The 16,046-nt window shown below is 57.8% G+C and overlaps 6 protein-coding genes across 6 annotated transcripts; 4 read left to right on the top strand and 2 right to left on the bottom strand.

Annotated features, from left to right (window-relative positions):
- Window positions 1–175: 175 nt before the first annotated feature.
- On the top strand, window positions 176–2,249 carry L226DRAFT_274981 (uncharacterized protein). The gene is made up of 5 exons (XM_067673507.1): window positions 176–485; window positions 542–607; window positions 659–1,477; window positions 1,562–1,958; window positions 2,088–2,249. The coding sequence occupies exons 1-5, from the start codon at window positions 325–327 to the stop codon at window positions 2,163–2,165; spliced, it is 1,521 nt and encodes a 506-aa protein (XP_067530023.1). The 5' UTR covers window positions 176–324; the 3' UTR covers window positions 2,166–2,249.
- Window positions 2,250–2,773: 524 nt separating this feature from the next.
- On the top strand, window positions 2,774–3,906 carry L226DRAFT_539812 (uncharacterized protein). The gene is made up of 2 exons (XM_067681743.1): window positions 2,774–2,938; window positions 2,993–3,906. Exons 1-2 carry the CDS (start codon window positions 2,801–2,803, stop codon window positions 3,818–3,820), a joined length of 966 nt encoding a protein of 321 aa, XP_067530022.1. The 5' UTR covers window positions 2,774–2,800; the 3' UTR covers window positions 3,821–3,906.
- A 289-nt stretch (window positions 3,907–4,195) lies between these two features.
- Window positions 4,196–4,845, top strand: L226DRAFT_274832 (uncharacterized protein). Its single transcript, XM_067673506.1, has one exon. It carries the CDS (start codon window positions 4,255–4,257, stop codon window positions 4,702–4,704), a length of 450 nt encoding a protein of 149 aa, XP_067530021.1. The 5' UTR covers window positions 4,196–4,254; the 3' UTR covers window positions 4,705–4,845.
- Window positions 4,846–5,325: 480 nt separating this feature from the next.
- L226DRAFT_471701 (cytochrome P450) lies at window positions 5,326–7,991 on the bottom strand (the record flags this gene model as incomplete). Its single annotated transcript, XM_067676409.1, has 14 exons — window positions 5,326–5,483; window positions 5,547–5,575; window positions 5,646–5,678; window positions 5,737–5,970; window positions 6,063–6,092; window positions 6,190–6,387; window positions 6,475–6,541; window positions 6,605–6,855; window positions 6,942–7,117; window positions 7,250–7,347; window positions 7,417–7,460; window positions 7,518–7,609; window positions 7,661–7,758; window positions 7,850–7,991. 14 exons carry the CDS (start codon window positions 7,989–7,991, stop codon window positions 5,326–5,328), a joined length of 1,650 nt encoding a protein of 549 aa, XP_067530020.1.
- Window positions 7,992–12,389: 4,398 nt separating this feature from the next.
- Window positions 12,390–14,264, bottom strand: L226DRAFT_539809 (NAD-P-binding protein). The gene is made up of 7 exons (XM_067681742.1): window positions 14,231–14,264; window positions 13,734–14,169; window positions 13,396–13,654; window positions 13,202–13,343; window positions 13,136–13,142; window positions 13,045–13,077; window positions 12,390–12,950 (listed from the first exon to the last, which is right to left on the bottom strand). The coding sequence occupies exons 2-7, from the start codon at window positions 13,771–13,773 to the stop codon at window positions 12,562–12,564; spliced, it is 870 nt and encodes a 289-aa protein (XP_067530019.1). The 5' UTR covers window positions 13,774–14,169; window positions 14,231–14,264; the 3' UTR covers window positions 12,390–12,561.
- A 935-nt stretch (window positions 14,265–15,199) lies between these two features.
- On the top strand, window positions 15,200–15,820 carry L226DRAFT_575604 (uncharacterized protein; the record flags this gene model as incomplete). Its single annotated transcript, XM_067685222.1, has 4 exons — window positions 15,200–15,216; window positions 15,283–15,451; window positions 15,507–15,527; window positions 15,584–15,820. 4 exons carry the CDS (start codon window positions 15,200–15,202, stop codon window positions 15,818–15,820), a joined length of 444 nt encoding a protein of 147 aa, XP_067530018.1.
- Window positions 15,821–16,046: the final 226 nt, after the last annotated feature.

Genomic DNA, 16,046 nt, shown 5'->3' with positions numbered 1-16,046 from the left:
CGCGGAAGCTTTCGCTCAAGAGCCATCACCTCATGGATCCGGTGTGTTCTTCCTTTGTCCTTCGGTTATGGGCGCCAGCGGCCTGACGACTCTCTTGTCCACGACTGCCCCAGCGGGCCCGTCCGACCTCTCGACCAGCACTGGCTATCCAATCCTCACAATACGGCATGGCCGCTGGCGCATCATCATGCAATCATTCGCGGAATCGCAATGTCGAGGTTGCCATAACGGTTCGTACCCGGACGCAATTCTTTGTCTGTGGGTGACAACTGCGAGTGCTCGACTCATCTCCCATGGGCGCCTGCATATTTGCTAAAAAGCAACATGAAGTGGGAAGGAGGATCGCTATCGCAGCGCCCTAGCGGCAGCTTTCTCACATCTGTGCTCTCTCTATCCTCACCTGTACCCATCATGCAAGCGTCGACCGCGACTCGGGCAGGGAGTGGGCTCGCCATCACCGATCTGGCGTTCCTCTACCCTCGCAAGTACGTCTAGTACTGAGTCTATGCCTGAAGCCTGGTGTTCTGACGCATATATGCAGGTTGGAGCCGGACGAACCTCGTCTAGAATTCGAGCGCAGCTTCTTTGAACTGCCCGCGGGTTCAGAGTGAGTGTTGCCCTCGTCAATCGCATCCAGCGCAGAGCTGACACGTCGCAGCGTGCCACCCAAGTACCCCAACAAGGCCTCGCCCCGTACCCTCTGGGACCTGATCGTCGCGTATCTCTTCGAGCAAGAGCTTTCCGCCGTCGCTCTCGCAGGCCGTGCGTTGTGCCATGCCGTCCGCAAGCGGCGGTTCCGCATCCTGATCCTGCACCCACACATGGACCATGCCTGCCTTGTTCAGATCCTCCGCCCGGACACCATCCTTCCCCACGTCCGCCAGCTGACCGTGAACGGCCGTCTCCGGCATCCGGGCATGATCAGCAGCGACACTGGGCAGGCAGACCACCGTTGGCTGAACACCCCCGCGATGGTACGGCTCATCGCAGACATCAGCACGCATTCTCCCATCGAGTTCCTCTTCCTGCAATCGCTCAGCTGGGGCGACGTCCAGCTCGAGGTCCGAGCGTCGCTCCGTGCGATGCGCTCCGTACGCGCGCTGATGGTGCACGATGTGGACTTCTGGACGTCGAACCAGTACTTGATGACGTTGAACGCGTACCCGAATCTGCAGTACCTGAGCGTGTGGCACGCGGACTTCCACGCGCTGACGCATGTGGATGCGCAGCTGCAGCGCACAGAGCCGCTGCTGCTCACGGAGCTCATCGTGGGCTGCGCGTATACGGGCCTGCTGATGGAGTGGCTGCTCGGCGGTGGAAGACGAGAGATGCTCGCGGTGGAAGAGATAACGCTGGATAGCAGGGACATATATCGGGACGATGCGAGGCTGGCGAGGGTGCTCCGGAGGGTGGGGCCGTGGTTGAAGCGCTTCTACTATATGGAGTATTCGGGTAAGCAGATTTGCGAGGGTGCTGGGTATGGAATCTTGCTTGAGGAGACTGGTGAGCTCTCCTCGAACCTCATATGAAGAGTTGCACTGACTCGCAACCGAATGCGTAGACCCACCGAAGCCTTGGACGCCTCCGCAGATCAATCGAAGTGGCCACGTGCTCGAAGAGGAGGAGGATGCAGCAGCCATGGACCTCGACTACGAAGACCCGTCGGACCCCATGGACGAAGATTCGGAGGCCGACGTGGCCATGGGCTCATCTTCGCATGCACAGGCGTCCTCGTCACAAGTCTCCGTCCCGCAGTCACCGCCCTCGCTCGCGCCGCGCATCGTCGCGTCCTCCCCGAACCTCCTGCTCCCAGACGACGAAGGCGGAAACGAGTTCGAGAACCACAGCAGCGACCTGGCACATCCTCCGTTCTCTTCCACAGAGGAGCGCGGGTACCGAGCGTTCGCGGACGAGCTCGTGAGGCGGATCGACACACCCATGCTCGAGGCGATCGACGGGCGGATCAACTGGACAAGCCCGTTCAGCCTGCTGACGCTCAAGATGCTCTGCCAGCTCACGTACACCTTCAAGGGCTTCTATCGATTCGAGGTGTGCATCGTCTTTGCTAGCCCGGAGCTGTTCGAGAGCGCGCCGTGGAAGGTCATCGATGGCTTGCTGGCGCGGGCCAGTCGGAGACTGCCTGGCGGTGTCGAGAGGGAGGGTGACGTGGACGAGGATGAGGACGAGGAGTATGTGGAAGGCCTATCGCTGAGCCTGGCGGTGTCAGTGAAGGGCTGGGACGTCGGCGGACGGGAGGGCAGGGCGAGGATGAGGGACCTCAGGCGGAACCTTCCTCGCACCTCGGCGGAGGATGTGCTGGACATAGAACTTGATGGGTGGTACCCTCAGGGGCCAAGATGGGAACCAGCCTGGATGCTCGAGTAGCGGGTTACATTTACTCTCTGTTGCCACCATCTCTTCCAGCCGTCCTGACTGTCCTTTAGATGTTGTATTCAGTACTCTGTATATTCGCCCAGGCGGCGGTGATCATTATGCCATTCTTCACTCTATGGTCCAGGTCCCTCATCTCCGGCGTGTGGAGTACGAGCACATGTTCTCCTCGTGCATTGCCAAGCGGAACATATGGTGGCGTTATGGGTCCATGAGGGAGCGGAAGATATGGGCGCCTAGCGGTTGTTGACCGGTATTTGTTCCTGGTTCATGACGTTCATAAACCGAAGACTGGTTTGCTCCTCTCCTTGTCTCTCGCCCTCAACATCCCCGCTTGTCCCGCCACTCCAGAGCCTCGACGGTTCGCACAAATATCTAGGCCTTCAGCTCAGTCGCGGCGTCCTCAAGAATGCGCTCCCTCTCGTTCCTCTCCCTCTTGGCGGTGCCGGCCACCGTCCTCGCCTGCGAAGGCCAGTGCATTGTCGGCGTCACGAATGCCTGGCTCAGCAACTACACCATTCCCATCAAGAGCATCATGGGCGACATGGTAAATCCCTCTACGCGGCGTTCTCCCTTTAGCTCACGGCGGGCATCTGGATAGGCACAGCAACTCTCCCACCTCATCCCAAGTCAACCGACCCTGGAGACCTCGCTCACCTACCTCAAGCCTATCATGTCCGCCTACGAAAAACAGTCATACTCTGGCATGGAGGACGCCATCTTCCCGAGCTTCTTCCACGGCAAGTGCCTCGACGACGATGGCAACACGCCGCCCGGCTGCCCCAACCCCGACTGCCCCGTCGTCTGCGGCACGCCCGGCTCCATGGTGCACTTCTACTCGAAGCTCCGCTACATCGCTTTCAACCAGACGTACCATCTGCTCGAGGCGCTCGCCACTCCCGGCTCGGACACGTACCAGAAAGTCGAGGACATGGTCATGGCAGCGGCGAAGCAATCTCCTCAGAAGCGGCGCATATATAGCAGGGTCTTCCCGCGCGGCTACGCCGGTGCCCCCGTCAACGCGATGCAGAACAACCAGCAAGGCTCGTCCGCTCCCGTCCCGCCTGTCCCCGCTCCCGGCTCTGGTTCACACATGGCTCATGCTCCTGGCGCTGGTGCCCCCGCGGCGGGTGAAGATGCTCTTCCTGGTTCTCGGGCAGGCTCTAGCCATCAACCAGCAATGTTCTCCGAGCTCTTATCTGGTGATAGTGGTCTCAGTTCGCTCTCGTCGAAGAACAGCAACGGTCTGCCTCTGCCCGGCCTCAAGCGACGCTCACAAGACATCAAGGCCGGACTCAGGAGCATTCTTCAACAGATATACTCGCTCTTGCAGCAGCGTTGTGGAGGAGACGGGGAGGGCAACACAAACGGTCTCGCGGACTGCAGCTGGGAGGAGGAGATGAAGGAGTACATCCTGTCGTTCCCTTGAAGTTGTATTCGTGTTGTGTTGCGTTGGTGGGGCTCGACGCCTCGTCGTTATCATGATGCACTGTGTACGCAGTAACCCACATGCTATCCTACATTTTTCTTACTGCATACTCCTGGGTTGCACGCATACACCGACCCTTTTGCCTCTGCGTGCCCCTTCAAATTCACTTTTGGGGGAGAGACCGGGACATCCCGCATTGCATATTATAGAGCTCGCCTTCCCCTCTTCTCCGCGTTACAAAGTTTCATTCGCCACTCTAAGCTGCACCCATTGAGTCGCGCCGAGTGCATACTTGCGTAGAGTACATGCGTCACGCAAATCACTCCAGATTCGTCCAGCCTGTCCAATTGCAATCTTCATGCTGCACGCTATGGAGCTTGAAGCTTACTTTTTGTCTCATTACTACTGTCTCTATAGAGTGAAATTGAGAACCGATGGGAGGCATCCCGGACGCGAGGCCCGTCCGTCATCCTCGTTCGGAGACGCTGCTCTCGAAGCATCGGACGTTGACCACACAGGTGGTGGCACAGCGAAGGATCAGCATCGTGCAGATGCCCCTCTTGCCATCTGCCGTCATTGTGGGCGCGACACTAGTACTGACAGAGCGGCGTGCTCCAGTGAACTCGAAGCAATATATATATATGATACTAACGTCTACTGTCGATGTCGATGTCAATGTCTTGCAATCCCAGCGGCGCGGATCGATGGCGATGAACTGTTACCAGTGGATTGAGCGTGATGAGCACGCGGAACGGTTGGTCGTGCTGGACGCGCCCGTCCTGCGCTTGCGCCTTGACGTGCAGAGTGTACCGTCTCGGCAGGCAGCGCTCACCGGTCAGTTAGCCTGCCACCATCTTGTCCTGGCAACCCTGGTTGACTTGTAATGGCCGCAGCACCGCCGCCGCCGCCTCCTGGGGAAGGCATGGCCAGCTGCAGGGGGTGTAGTCCGCGAGGCAGCCTGAGCGCTCGTGGAGCTTGAAAGACCAACGAAGACAAGGTCAGGGAAGAATGAATAGGATAGGATGGTAATCCCAAGACTGAATTGTGGAATTAAGAGTAAGGTACGACTGGGGTCGCGCATACATTACTGGTAGTACAATCAGCATAGGCCGATGGGCGGTGAGAGGACGAGCATAAAAGACTGTACAACAAGCGTTTACGTTACGCATGTGGCTGACGGCAGCGTTCCATGTGTCCTGTTCCATACGCCCAACCGCACCCGGCACGTCGCGCTGGCGAGTCTACCTTGGTGGGAGTGGAGCGCCGAAATGTATGTTCCTGCGTCCAGGCGTAGGGATGCGGCAGTGGGCGGGCGACGAGGAATGGACAGTTGGTATTGGCGCGGCGGGCACCGGAGTCGGCGGAGGGAGGAGCACGAGTCTAGGATAATGATAATGGAACGGCGAATAAAAAAGAAGAGGAGGGCCGGCGGGCGTTCGTGGTCGTTCGCAGCCGCATCTGCCATCGGCGCGGCGGCCGCGGCGGCGACTGCAGCTCAAAAGGGATCATGCCGAGTCCTTGTAAAATGAGACCTTGAGTGGCAGCTCAGGTTTCGTGCCGTCAACGCCGACGGTGGGGAAGCGGATGCCGGAGATGTTCCACACGATCGGCTTGTCCGACATCTCGAACGTGAACTTCGAGATCAACAGGGAGAGTACGACCTCTGGCGGAAACGAACAGAACCGCATCAGAGAACCGAGCTCGTTCCAGGAACTGAGGTACTCACTCATCTCCAATTGGGAGAACTTGAACCCTCTGTACGCGCGAGAGACGTAACCCAGTCAGCGGCCGCCGCCAAGTGCAATCTAAACCACATGATACGTACATGCATGCCCTTCCACCTCCGATAAACGTCATCCTGCATGCGTAGATTAGCATCATCGCCGGCCTCCCCGCGTGCAAATAAGCGAACTCACAGGTTCGAGTACACCCCAGGGATGTGGGCCCCGGAGACCGCCTCGGGCAGTGGGGAGAGCCAGCGTTCAGGCTTCCACTCCCACGCATCATCGCCCCACGTCCTCTTGTTCATGTTAGACCCCAGGATGCCAACGAGCACGACGGTGTCTTTCGGAATGGGGATTTCGGACATGAGCGCTCCGTCGACCCCACGAATAGGCTCCGATAGCGGAAGGATCATATCACGCTGCGCTCTGAAGAGAAGAAAGGTGCAAGAGGGGAAAACGGCAGGTTTAACCTCTGATCAGGGTGGGAACGGCCACTAGGAACTGGGATGTGCACGTACTCTCGGAAGATAAACATCGCGGGCGGATGCCTAAGTGTGGGAAGCCGGCAGAGGGAGAAGTGCAGATGCAGATTAGCAAGGGCCCAGAACGTCATACAACGCATGAGAGAACACGGAGGATACGTACAGACGGAGGGTCTCGCGGCAGACCGCATCGAGGAAGGGTAGTGAGCTGAGCTCGTCGTAGGAGAGCTCCTTTCCGCCGGCGGTCGCGCCAAGGATTTCCTTGCGCAGTCGTGTCTGCATGTCCGGTTGCTGCGCCAAAAGATGGAGGATCTGTGACAGCATGTTTGATGTGGTGTCCATCGCTGCGAAAGTCATCGTCCTGCGGGAACAACGCGCGTTTGTCAGACAAGACTTGCACCAGGAGCCCTGTTGTGGCGCTCCCGAACGAAAGAAGACATTTACTTACACCATCTGACCGACGAGTTCCTCCTCGGACAACCTATCTTCCACGGATGCGAGCGTGTTGGCCTTCACTGTCTCAGAGCACATTACGGCGCGTCAGTATGGACCAGCCGCCAGAGCGAAAGGCTACGCACAGAGAATGCTCATGAGATCTTTCCCTTCGCCGACCTGTTCGAGGAGGGCTTCATCACCCCTGTCAAGAAGCGCCTTCTTCTCTGTGTATATCTCCCTGGCGCGCCGGTGCATCGTGTCTACCACACTCTTGAGTTTGTGCAGGCGCTTCATGGGAATCCATTCCAGGATCCTCCGTCGGAAGGAAGGCGTCCCGATGAGGGAGACGTACGGCATCGCCCACCGAAACACCGAGAGGTCGTAAAGCGCTGGCCTGGATTGTGGCGTTTCCCGTTAGCAACCGTCCACACCAAGTCTCGCGAGGAAGACGAGCACGACGACAAACGGGGAAGTACTGACACATATGACTTGATGGCCTCCGCGTATACGTCAGGCGTGACGTCTTCCTCCAGCGGGTCAAAGGAGTATCCCAGCCCTGCCTGGCCGATAAGTTCAAGCGCGGTGCGACCCATCCAGTTGAGCATGTCTATCTCCGCGGGCGCACTCCGGACGCGCTCGACAATGGCCGATTGCAACTACATGCCCAGCAACGGCCAGGGGTGGGTGGAGGGGAAGCGCGGAGAACGGAAGCCACGGCGACCGGGAAACAGAAGCACGACGGGGTAAGTACCGGTGAGAGTGCCCCCGACAGAAGTCGGAGTACGGACCTTGTGCCCGACGTCGTAGAACATCGGCATCATGTGGCGCATGTGGTTGATGGAGAAGATGGGGTTAAGCATACGGCGCTGCTTGCGATGGTGGTCCCCTGCGACAAGTAAAGATACAATTTCAGTACCGCAAAGAATCCGACGATGTGGGAAAGGGGGAGGCCTACCGAGGGTGGAGAGCAGCCCGGGCCCGAGCGTCAGAAGATTGCTCCTGAAATAACGACATTAGCCGACAAAGAACGGATCATGTGTAGCAAAGAAGTCTCACTTGATAAACCAGTCCGGTTGTTCGTACGAGTACTGATCTTTGACGATGATACTGTTCATGGCCCTGGGATCGTAGACGTACAAGATCTTGCGCTTTGTGTCCTTCGTCAGTGTGCTGGTTTCACAAACAATGCGCAGACTCACGCCATGTGCACCTTGGAGCCGGACCACGGGGCCGTAATTCTCGATCAAGTCACGATAGAATGGCATGCCTTGTCGATTGAACAACTGTGGCAAGTTACCTAAACAGTGCATTAGCGGGGGAGATCGCGAGGATCGACGCTGGCTACCGAACGTCGACGGGACACAGCGATGTCCGGGAGGGCGACTCACCTGTAACCCATGATGGACACGACGGACCCGGAATGTTGTCGAGATGGTTCCTGACAAACATTTGCCGGAAGTATCTCCACAGCGTCCATGTAACCGCACATATGAGAACGCTCTCGATGATCATGCTGACGGGATCGCCCATAGTAGGAGTGGCAGGGAGGAGCTGGAGGGGATGGAGTGTTGCCACAGAACAGAGGAGGACAGCTGTTAAACGAGCCAGTCCAGGGGGGGAATGCAAGACGCGGCACAGGTATATATCAGATAATGTCCTCGGAGATGAGGCCACTGACAAGAGGAATTCGCCTAAGCACGTTAGGCTGCCGCTCAAACAAGGGGTGGCGAGTAGGGCGAGGTGATCAGCGAGGCGACCAAATAATGTAAGCGGCGTGGTCCCGCGCGTCTGCTTCCAGTCCGCTGAACGTGGCCTTGCCGAAATCGGTGGAGAGAAGCGGCAGTGTAGATTGAGCCGTTTCTCGGGAGCAGATCTGTGTGTATCTGGCGGCTGTCCAGTCAGATGAGTAAAGGGGTTGTTTGATGGGGCCCGGCGAGAGAAGGGTGAGGGGAGAAGATAGCCGCTAGAGTCCGACCACCGGGATTGCGAACGAGGGGTCTAAGTAATGCCGCATTCGCGAGACGATGACTTCGTGCAGCCATATGAGTACGTGGCTACGCAAGGGTCTCCCACTCCCAGAGATGGCTTCGAACGGGTGTCAGATGGTCTGTCACGGAATATGAAAAGCCTAGGCCCGGATGTGCGGCTCTGGCTATGGGACACGGGCAGGAACAGCCATGTGCAGGGTCGACGGTTGGGCACCAGCAACCAAGAAGGGAGCGGCGAAGAATTTGCTATCCCGAAGCGGACAGGCATCAGAAGGGGTGTGTGGAATTACGGACTACTGGAGACGGAAACGAGAAGAATAGGCCTGTGAAGGCAAAGTACGGTGGTGGATGGGGAAGCGGCGGGGGAGCGCGAGAACAGGTCCGAGGAGATTCGGCCTTCTCTATCAGCGGGTCTGACCGCGGACTTTGACACATCGACCTCCGTGGGTGTAACGGAATGATGCGAGAGCCCGCCACGGCACCGACAACCTTGGCACACGGCCGGGGGCCACAGGGTCCGCATACAACGCAGGGGTTCCTCAGCTCGCACAGCTGGTTCTTGCTGGAGCCGATCGCGTCCAGGAGCAGAAGAGCAGTGAGTTTTGAAGGAATGTCGCAGAGGTCGCCTCTGGCGTCATGGGCGTCTATCCAATACCCGTCCTCCCACGTCAGCGATCAGGCGGGTGGTAAGAGTAAAGCAGTGCACTTTTCCACTTACCTCAGGCCCAGCCGCAGCTGAAGTTGCATGTTTTCTTGCCTCCCCAGCAGGCTTCAAGCAGCTGAGAAGCCACATCCCACGGCGCACAGTCCACACGTGCCCTCGAACACGCGCACGAGGACGCGATGCAAGTGCGAAGAGAACGCGGAGGCACGGGTTCCCCGCCTCTCGAGGAAGAGACCCCCGGGGAAACGGAACGCATAATGGCTTCAAGTCCGCGCGAGGCCATTAATCTCCTCCACATTGGCGCAGGAAAGGGTCAAAACGCACGTATGTCGCAGGCATGGCCAGGCTGGCGCGTCCGGGTACTGTTCCAATCTCCGCATGCGAGGATGCCGACCAGAGTTAGATTGATGCCCGTGTCGAGCAGACCGACCGATCTGGAGTCACCATAAACCGACCATGTGAGGCGTGCGTATGTCCGCTTGATCTTACGTGCGCTCCGTTCGGAAAGCGGACATCGTGCCACAGGAGACCTGCGCACTGCAAGCGTCAGCATCGAAGATCGAGGTCATGCAGGATGCCTATATGCGCACTATTCGTCAATCAGCCGGCAAGAGGACATGAGTTCGTCGCTCAAATTCCGGATTGCATGCCCCATGACGCTCCGAGCCCTGCCCTAAGCGTTCTCAGACTGATCAGTGTTCATTCTCCGTCGGTGAGAAACCAGAAGCACGTACATGACAGGCTCATTTCCCTGCGGATCTAGACCTTCCCTTCGTTGCATCGAGCCTGACTTCTCCGCGCGGGGGACGACCCGGCGGTGAGAAGCGCGATGGTCGTCGTCGGTGGCGAAGAGGGCAGCCCGCGTCGCGTCGCGCCAGCGCACCCCAACTACGGTCACGTGGTGGGAATCAGTCACACATCCCCATAAGGCAACTTCTGTAGTTTGGTCCACTCCGCTGAATGCAGCATCCAGGCCAGACGATGCAGTCTATACCATGATTGACAGATGGCGGATCCATGCTACATAGCGCATTCAGAGCATGACACAGAAGAGAAGGGGCCATCGGACGGCCTGCGATCCGCTCTCGCCATTCCTCATGGGCCGGACGCGAAGACCGGCGACCATCCGGTCATTTTCGTCGGGATACTCTCCCATGCTGCGGCACGAAAATTGAAAATGAATAGCGAAGCGACATGAAATCCACAAGATGGTGCTATGATATCATTAATGAACGAAATAAGCGGGCTCTCCGTCCTCCGCCAGCTCGTCGCCTAGTCTCTAGGCGACGAGCTTCCCCGTTCGTCTTTGGGATCCCACGTCATGCATAGCCGGTGGCAGGTGTGTCCGCTTTCCAACTATAGGCGTGGTAGAGCACCATCTGTGAGATATCTTCCCAGTTTCAACGAGGGATACACGTATTGAATACGTACAAGCCACCTTGCGTGGTATCGGACGGTTCACGTCGGGCTCCGGTGCAGATGGAACCGCCGTGCGCGATTTCGTCCCATCTGTCAAAACACTCCGACTCGCTTGAGCTATACGCGGGCCTGGACAGAGCATTCGTTGGTAATTGACCGGTGTTACGTCTGCCGATGCGACTTCAGGTTAGCACCCGCGAGTTACCCACAGAGGTACGGAATACAGACGCGTACCTTCCAGCTCAGCACTATACACGAGCCATCAACTTGATTCGAGCCTAAGCTTCAGGACAGGCTCCCGACCACCCATAGCTCTTCTGCGAATAGCTTGCTGCATTTCCGCGGCCAAAATGTCACATATACGCAAGCCGGCAGTTCTGTATCACGGCGTCGACATTGGCACATAGTTTGTCGACTGTCTCCGCGGAGAGATTGGATGATTATCCAAGTCCGCCTTGAGTTACCCATCCTCACCACAGCTCACGCTTCTCAGAACATCATGTCCATCAGCAGCACCGAACTCCAGGTCCCGCCAGATATGGCCCGACACTACCGGTGCATCCTGAACATTGGTACTGAGTTCGCTATCCCCTGTCCCGCAAGCTTTCTGCAAGTGATTCGGTGTCTGAGCTTCCATGGCTCATGGTCGCGCGTCCTGTAAGAATTCCGCCTCCTCCGCTTCTCCATGGAGCTCCTCTGCTCAGCCGGCCGCATGGCCACACTGCGGGGGCTGCGTGCAGTTCACCTTCGCCGCTCTGAACCTCCTCGACAACCTATTCGAGCGGTCGAATGCACCCAGCCCAACCCGTGAACTCCCGCAGGTCACTCGGGCCGCACTGTCCCCCCGCGCGACTCCGCTGCGAAGCCTGTTTTGTGATGTGATCTGCTTCGCATGACAGCCCCGTGATTCGGTGAGATAGGAGGCACTAAGATTGAGGGAGTTAGACCGGGCTGACCAGCAGCTTCCCTGGACCTGGCGCCGGCGCCGACCCTGGCGGAACCTCGATAAAGAGGATGGTTAGCGACCAGGCCACGGAATTTGTCACTACGCCTGCGATGCGGGACAGCGGCGACCGGAAAGTGGCCCGATGTTCCTCATCGAGCAGCCCTCGATGCTGAACACCCAGCTTCTCGCGAGGCCCCGTCCGTGCCAACTGTGCTTCAGATAGCCAGAACCCACTTCCCGATCGAAGTGCGCAGGTTCAACGGCTGCACGGCCACGGTACACACGTGTCCGGCACGGTACACACAGCTCCCAAACGCGTCAGCTGGCTTGCCGTACAGGCCCCATTGCTGGGCCAGAGTTGCACTGGAGCGAGGTGCCACTGACCTCTGGCGAAGCTAGAAGCCCCGCCGGCGTCCTCCCTCCAACGGCATGCTGCTGGCAGAGGTACGCGGAGACCCGTCCGAGGAGCGCGGCCACCGCGTAACTCTGTCTGAGCCGCATACAGCACGCGGTGTGCTGGGGTGCCCGCATGTGGCCTGCTTGACGTCAGGTCGCGTCTGGATAGGACACCCCTTCACGCTGCGAGATTGCGTCTGCAGGAGCCTGTTCTGCAGCTAGATCGTCGACTGTGTTGAAGGCCCGACGCGCAGAAGATCGAAGCGGCGACCTGCGAAGAGTGCCAGAACAGGCGGAAGCGAGGAGAGCACTTACTCACCTTGCTTCCCAAGCCTTCTCCATAGTAGTCGTGAGGGCCAGGTTGCGCTGAGATGGTTCTCAGGTTGCTTGAGCTTGAGCTACGCTGGCCGAGAACGCCATTTTGACGTCAAGCATAACGGCGAACTTCTCGTTAACCTGATGTGCGATGGAGGCAGCGGCGTTGCCCCGTTAGTCCGAGTGCGATCGGTCATGATGCACTTCATCTGCATTCCACCGCGTAGTGTAACAGCGCTAGCGACTTGACGAGATTGAGGACCGAATGCAATCTGGCACAGATGATTCTGGGAGATTTTGGTATAGCCATCATGGTCGTACGACACACGCGCCCATACACTGTTCGAACACACACCTCGCCGACCATCCGAATTACAGCTCCTTCTTGTCAAAGTCCAGATCCCGGATAATATCTCTCCACTCGTCCAGCACGCCCAGCATGGTCTTCGTCTTGGCCTGAATCGCATCGTCCGTCGCCGCGCCCATCGGAAGGTACAGTGGCCAGGCCTTTCCCTTTGCCTTGCCCTCCCCGCGAACGACGTCTACGAGCAGTTCCATCGCCTTTGCTGGGTCACCGGTCATGTGTTGCTCAGCCCCTCGGCGGCGCTTCGCAACTTCGTCCCGCATGTCGTCGTAGTCGGGTATGGGGTTGCCCGTATATACCGCGCCGCTGAGGAAGTTTGTGCGAAACATGCCTGGCTCCACGATCAACGTGCGGATGCCGAAAGGCGTGAGTTCTTCATTGAGACCTTCTCCGAGAACTACGGCGACGAAATCATTGTCAGCAAGCGCAAGGGATTGTGGCGCGCATGATCCCAGATGGGGATATGTAAAACGTAAGGTTCTTCCACTGACCTCGAACTGCGGCCTTGGAAGATGCATACAACCCTGACGGTGCGTGATGTCAATATATCTGGAGTGGTTAGAGCGCTGATGAACCCCTCACCTGCCGACTGTCGGTCGACACGAAGTGATCAGCCCATCGAATTGACTCCATGCAAGATACACTAACCGGAAGCTGAGCCCAGCTCGATCGACTTCCTATGAGGACAACGGTGCCACTCCGACGGGAGCGCATATGGGGGAGTATCGCGGTCGTGACATCCACTAATCCGAACAGGTTCACATCGAACTGCTTGCGGAGCATATCCGACCTGTACACGGGCAACATGAGCCTGGCTTCCAGCTTGCGAACAGATAGCTCACCCGCCCTCCTCAAGAAGGCATGGTACTCCGGCGCCAGCATTGTTCACCACGACATCGACGCGCCCGAAGAAGCTGATGGCCTTATTGAGCTTGGCTTGGATGTTTGCGAGGCCATCGGTGACGTCGAGCTGCAAGAGGCGGATCTTGTCCGTCTTGGGGAAGTCCTGGATCTTCTCCAGCTCGCGGGCGGTCGCGACGACACAGTCCCCACGTTTCAGGGCTGCGTGCACGAGTTCGCGCCCAAACCCTGAAGAGGTCCCTGGACACGCACGCATGAGCATACACGATCGGCAGACGGATCCAGTACGGCGATCTTCCAGATTTGGGTGAACACGCACCCGTGATGAACCACACTAGCTCTCCTCGGATTTCTACCATGTCGACAGAGCTAGATCTCGGGCGATCGCTGCTGATGTTGGGGCTGGGCGCGCTGTATGCAGTGAGAGTCTGGCCAAGAAAGCGTCTCGTGGGATCCTATCACGACGTAGCACCCTTTATACCGCGCGTCTCGGGCGGGGCGTGTGGGGTTGCATAGGATGCAATCAGATTCAGAACTCTATTCTGAGATGGAACACGTCGTCTTGCTCTGCAGATAGACAGGTGCGGACGTATAGCGGAAGCCTGGGGCATTGGCGATCTGCTGAGGACAGCCGTCGCGACTCCTGGAGAGCCCGTCTCTCCTGCTGAGATCTCGACACCTTCCCGTATGTCATGCCTTTCTTGACGTCCGACGCAGGTGAGGATCGCCATAGTTCGTCCTGAACCGCAAAATTGTGAGCCGTTTCTGTGCAAGTAACGATCAAAGTACACTTACCATTCAACCCGATGCTCAAGGGATACTTTCATGAAATGATGCACCGTAGCTTGAGGAGGAGGAGAAGCACCGTGTTCAGAAGACTCGAGAGTTGAAGTTCCGAAGCGCCCGTAGTCGGCAGCTTCCTTTCCTCCTCTTGTTACACATCTACATATTGTCAATGTCAAATGTTCTCTCCACGGCCAGCCCTTATCTAACGAATCACCGGATTTCACGAACCACCCCGCACCGTGTTCAAGTTCCCGGATCTCCTATATGCGACTGGAGAAGAAACTACTCACCGTGTCTCTCGGTGCGACTCAACCCGCTTGATCCTGTCACCAATGGAGGCTACGTGAGATGTAACCGGTTTGGGGCATACACTTGGATGCTCCTAGTCCACGGGAATCGTGGTGGTGGAGACAAGAGCAAGCGTCGGACGTGGCCTGAGGTCGTGTCGTCGTTACTGTTCCTAAGGTGTGTGTTTTTACTTTCTATCATGAATGCCTTTGTCCCCTGTCCGCATATCATCGCACCCCGAATGGAAGATAGTCGCCTTGCAGTCCTCGCAAGTACCCGCCGCGAGTGCGTGCATGACATTGCACACATCCGCGGATGGCCTGATCGCTTCCCGTACAAACTGTTGGCCCGATGATCTGGCAGAGGTTATGTTGCTGGGGGGCTGAAATGAGAAGATGAGAAGCATCATATTGGAAAGAGTGGCGGGGCGACCAACCTTCCTTTGACTATATCGAGAGCACCCAACAAGTCCATATCCCAGGCTATTGGTTCGCGCTCGGAAGCCGTGGTTCCCCGGTGGTTCGCATCGTAACATGGGTTCTTACGTCTGCGACACCAGGCTAGGAGGTTGCTTGCACGCCGCGTCGGGGCTCGGCAACCATCCTGCGGCGGATCCGTGGCCGCTCTGAAGTCGCGTGCCAGTGCAAGAAAGAGGACGCGACCATAACCTGCATTCCATCTCGCCGAACTCACAGTGTCTCGAGCAACACCATGTTCAAACCACCACCGTAGGCTGAATGCGTAACAGAGTGGTGCCGACGTCTGTCCATTGAGCGGGTATGTTCGCATTGCAGCCTCCCTATTGGTATGAACGGGTTTATTGTCGCCGGATCGCAAAGAACCTCCCCGAGAACGGTTTTTCCATTCGGGGCACGTTCTGTGAAGAAGGCCGGGGCTCTCAAGACCTTGTTTGCAGACCATGCCTCGCGCCTTGAGTTCGCAGTCGTTGAGGGCATTGCTGCGGTAAGTGCTGGCCCATGACCCCGATGTCAAGCACTTGCTCATGAACATTCTGCAGGACGGCGCGTTCTATGACGCTGTCAAAGGCAAATGTCATCGTCCATGCTGCATCTCCTTTCTGGTCTCACCCTCCAGGAACCCGAGGCTTTCGTCGGGCCCGCCATCCGCGGGACCACTGGGATCCTGAAAAGCGTGCAGGCGCACGGACCCTCCGTCAAGTGCACCGTGACGATCTCTTCCGTCGGTACGGTCTGCAGCTACCCCAACGGCGATGGGAAGCTCGTTCGCGTGTTCACCAGCGCCGACTGGAACGATGAGGACATCGCTGCGCTCGAGAAGCAGGGCAAGAACGCGGTCGTCGCCACCAAGTAACGTTCTAGCAAGGCGCTACGTGGAAGCTCTACAACGACGAGGCGGCCTCTCGTCACTCTCTGCGCGCCTTGGGTCTTCGGGCCTGCCCTCAGCGCTCAGGCCAAAGAGGAGTTGGGTCTCTCGGTCGGCTATTGATTCCAGCACATTATCAAGCAGTCGAAGCTCTACTCGGACGTCATGAAGTGGGTACTTATACCGTATGTCCCGGCTGTGGAGTCCACATGGC

Source organism: Lentinus tigrinus (genome assembly GCF_003813185.1).
Source record: "Lentinus tigrinus ALCF2SS1-7 unplaced genomic scaffold L226scaffold_47, whole genome shotgun sequence".
NCBI classification, from domain to species: domain Eukaryota; kingdom Fungi; phylum Basidiomycota; class Agaricomycetes; order Polyporales; family Polyporaceae; genus Lentinus; species Lentinus tigrinus.
This window is presented reverse-complemented; position numbering and strand designations above follow the sequence as displayed.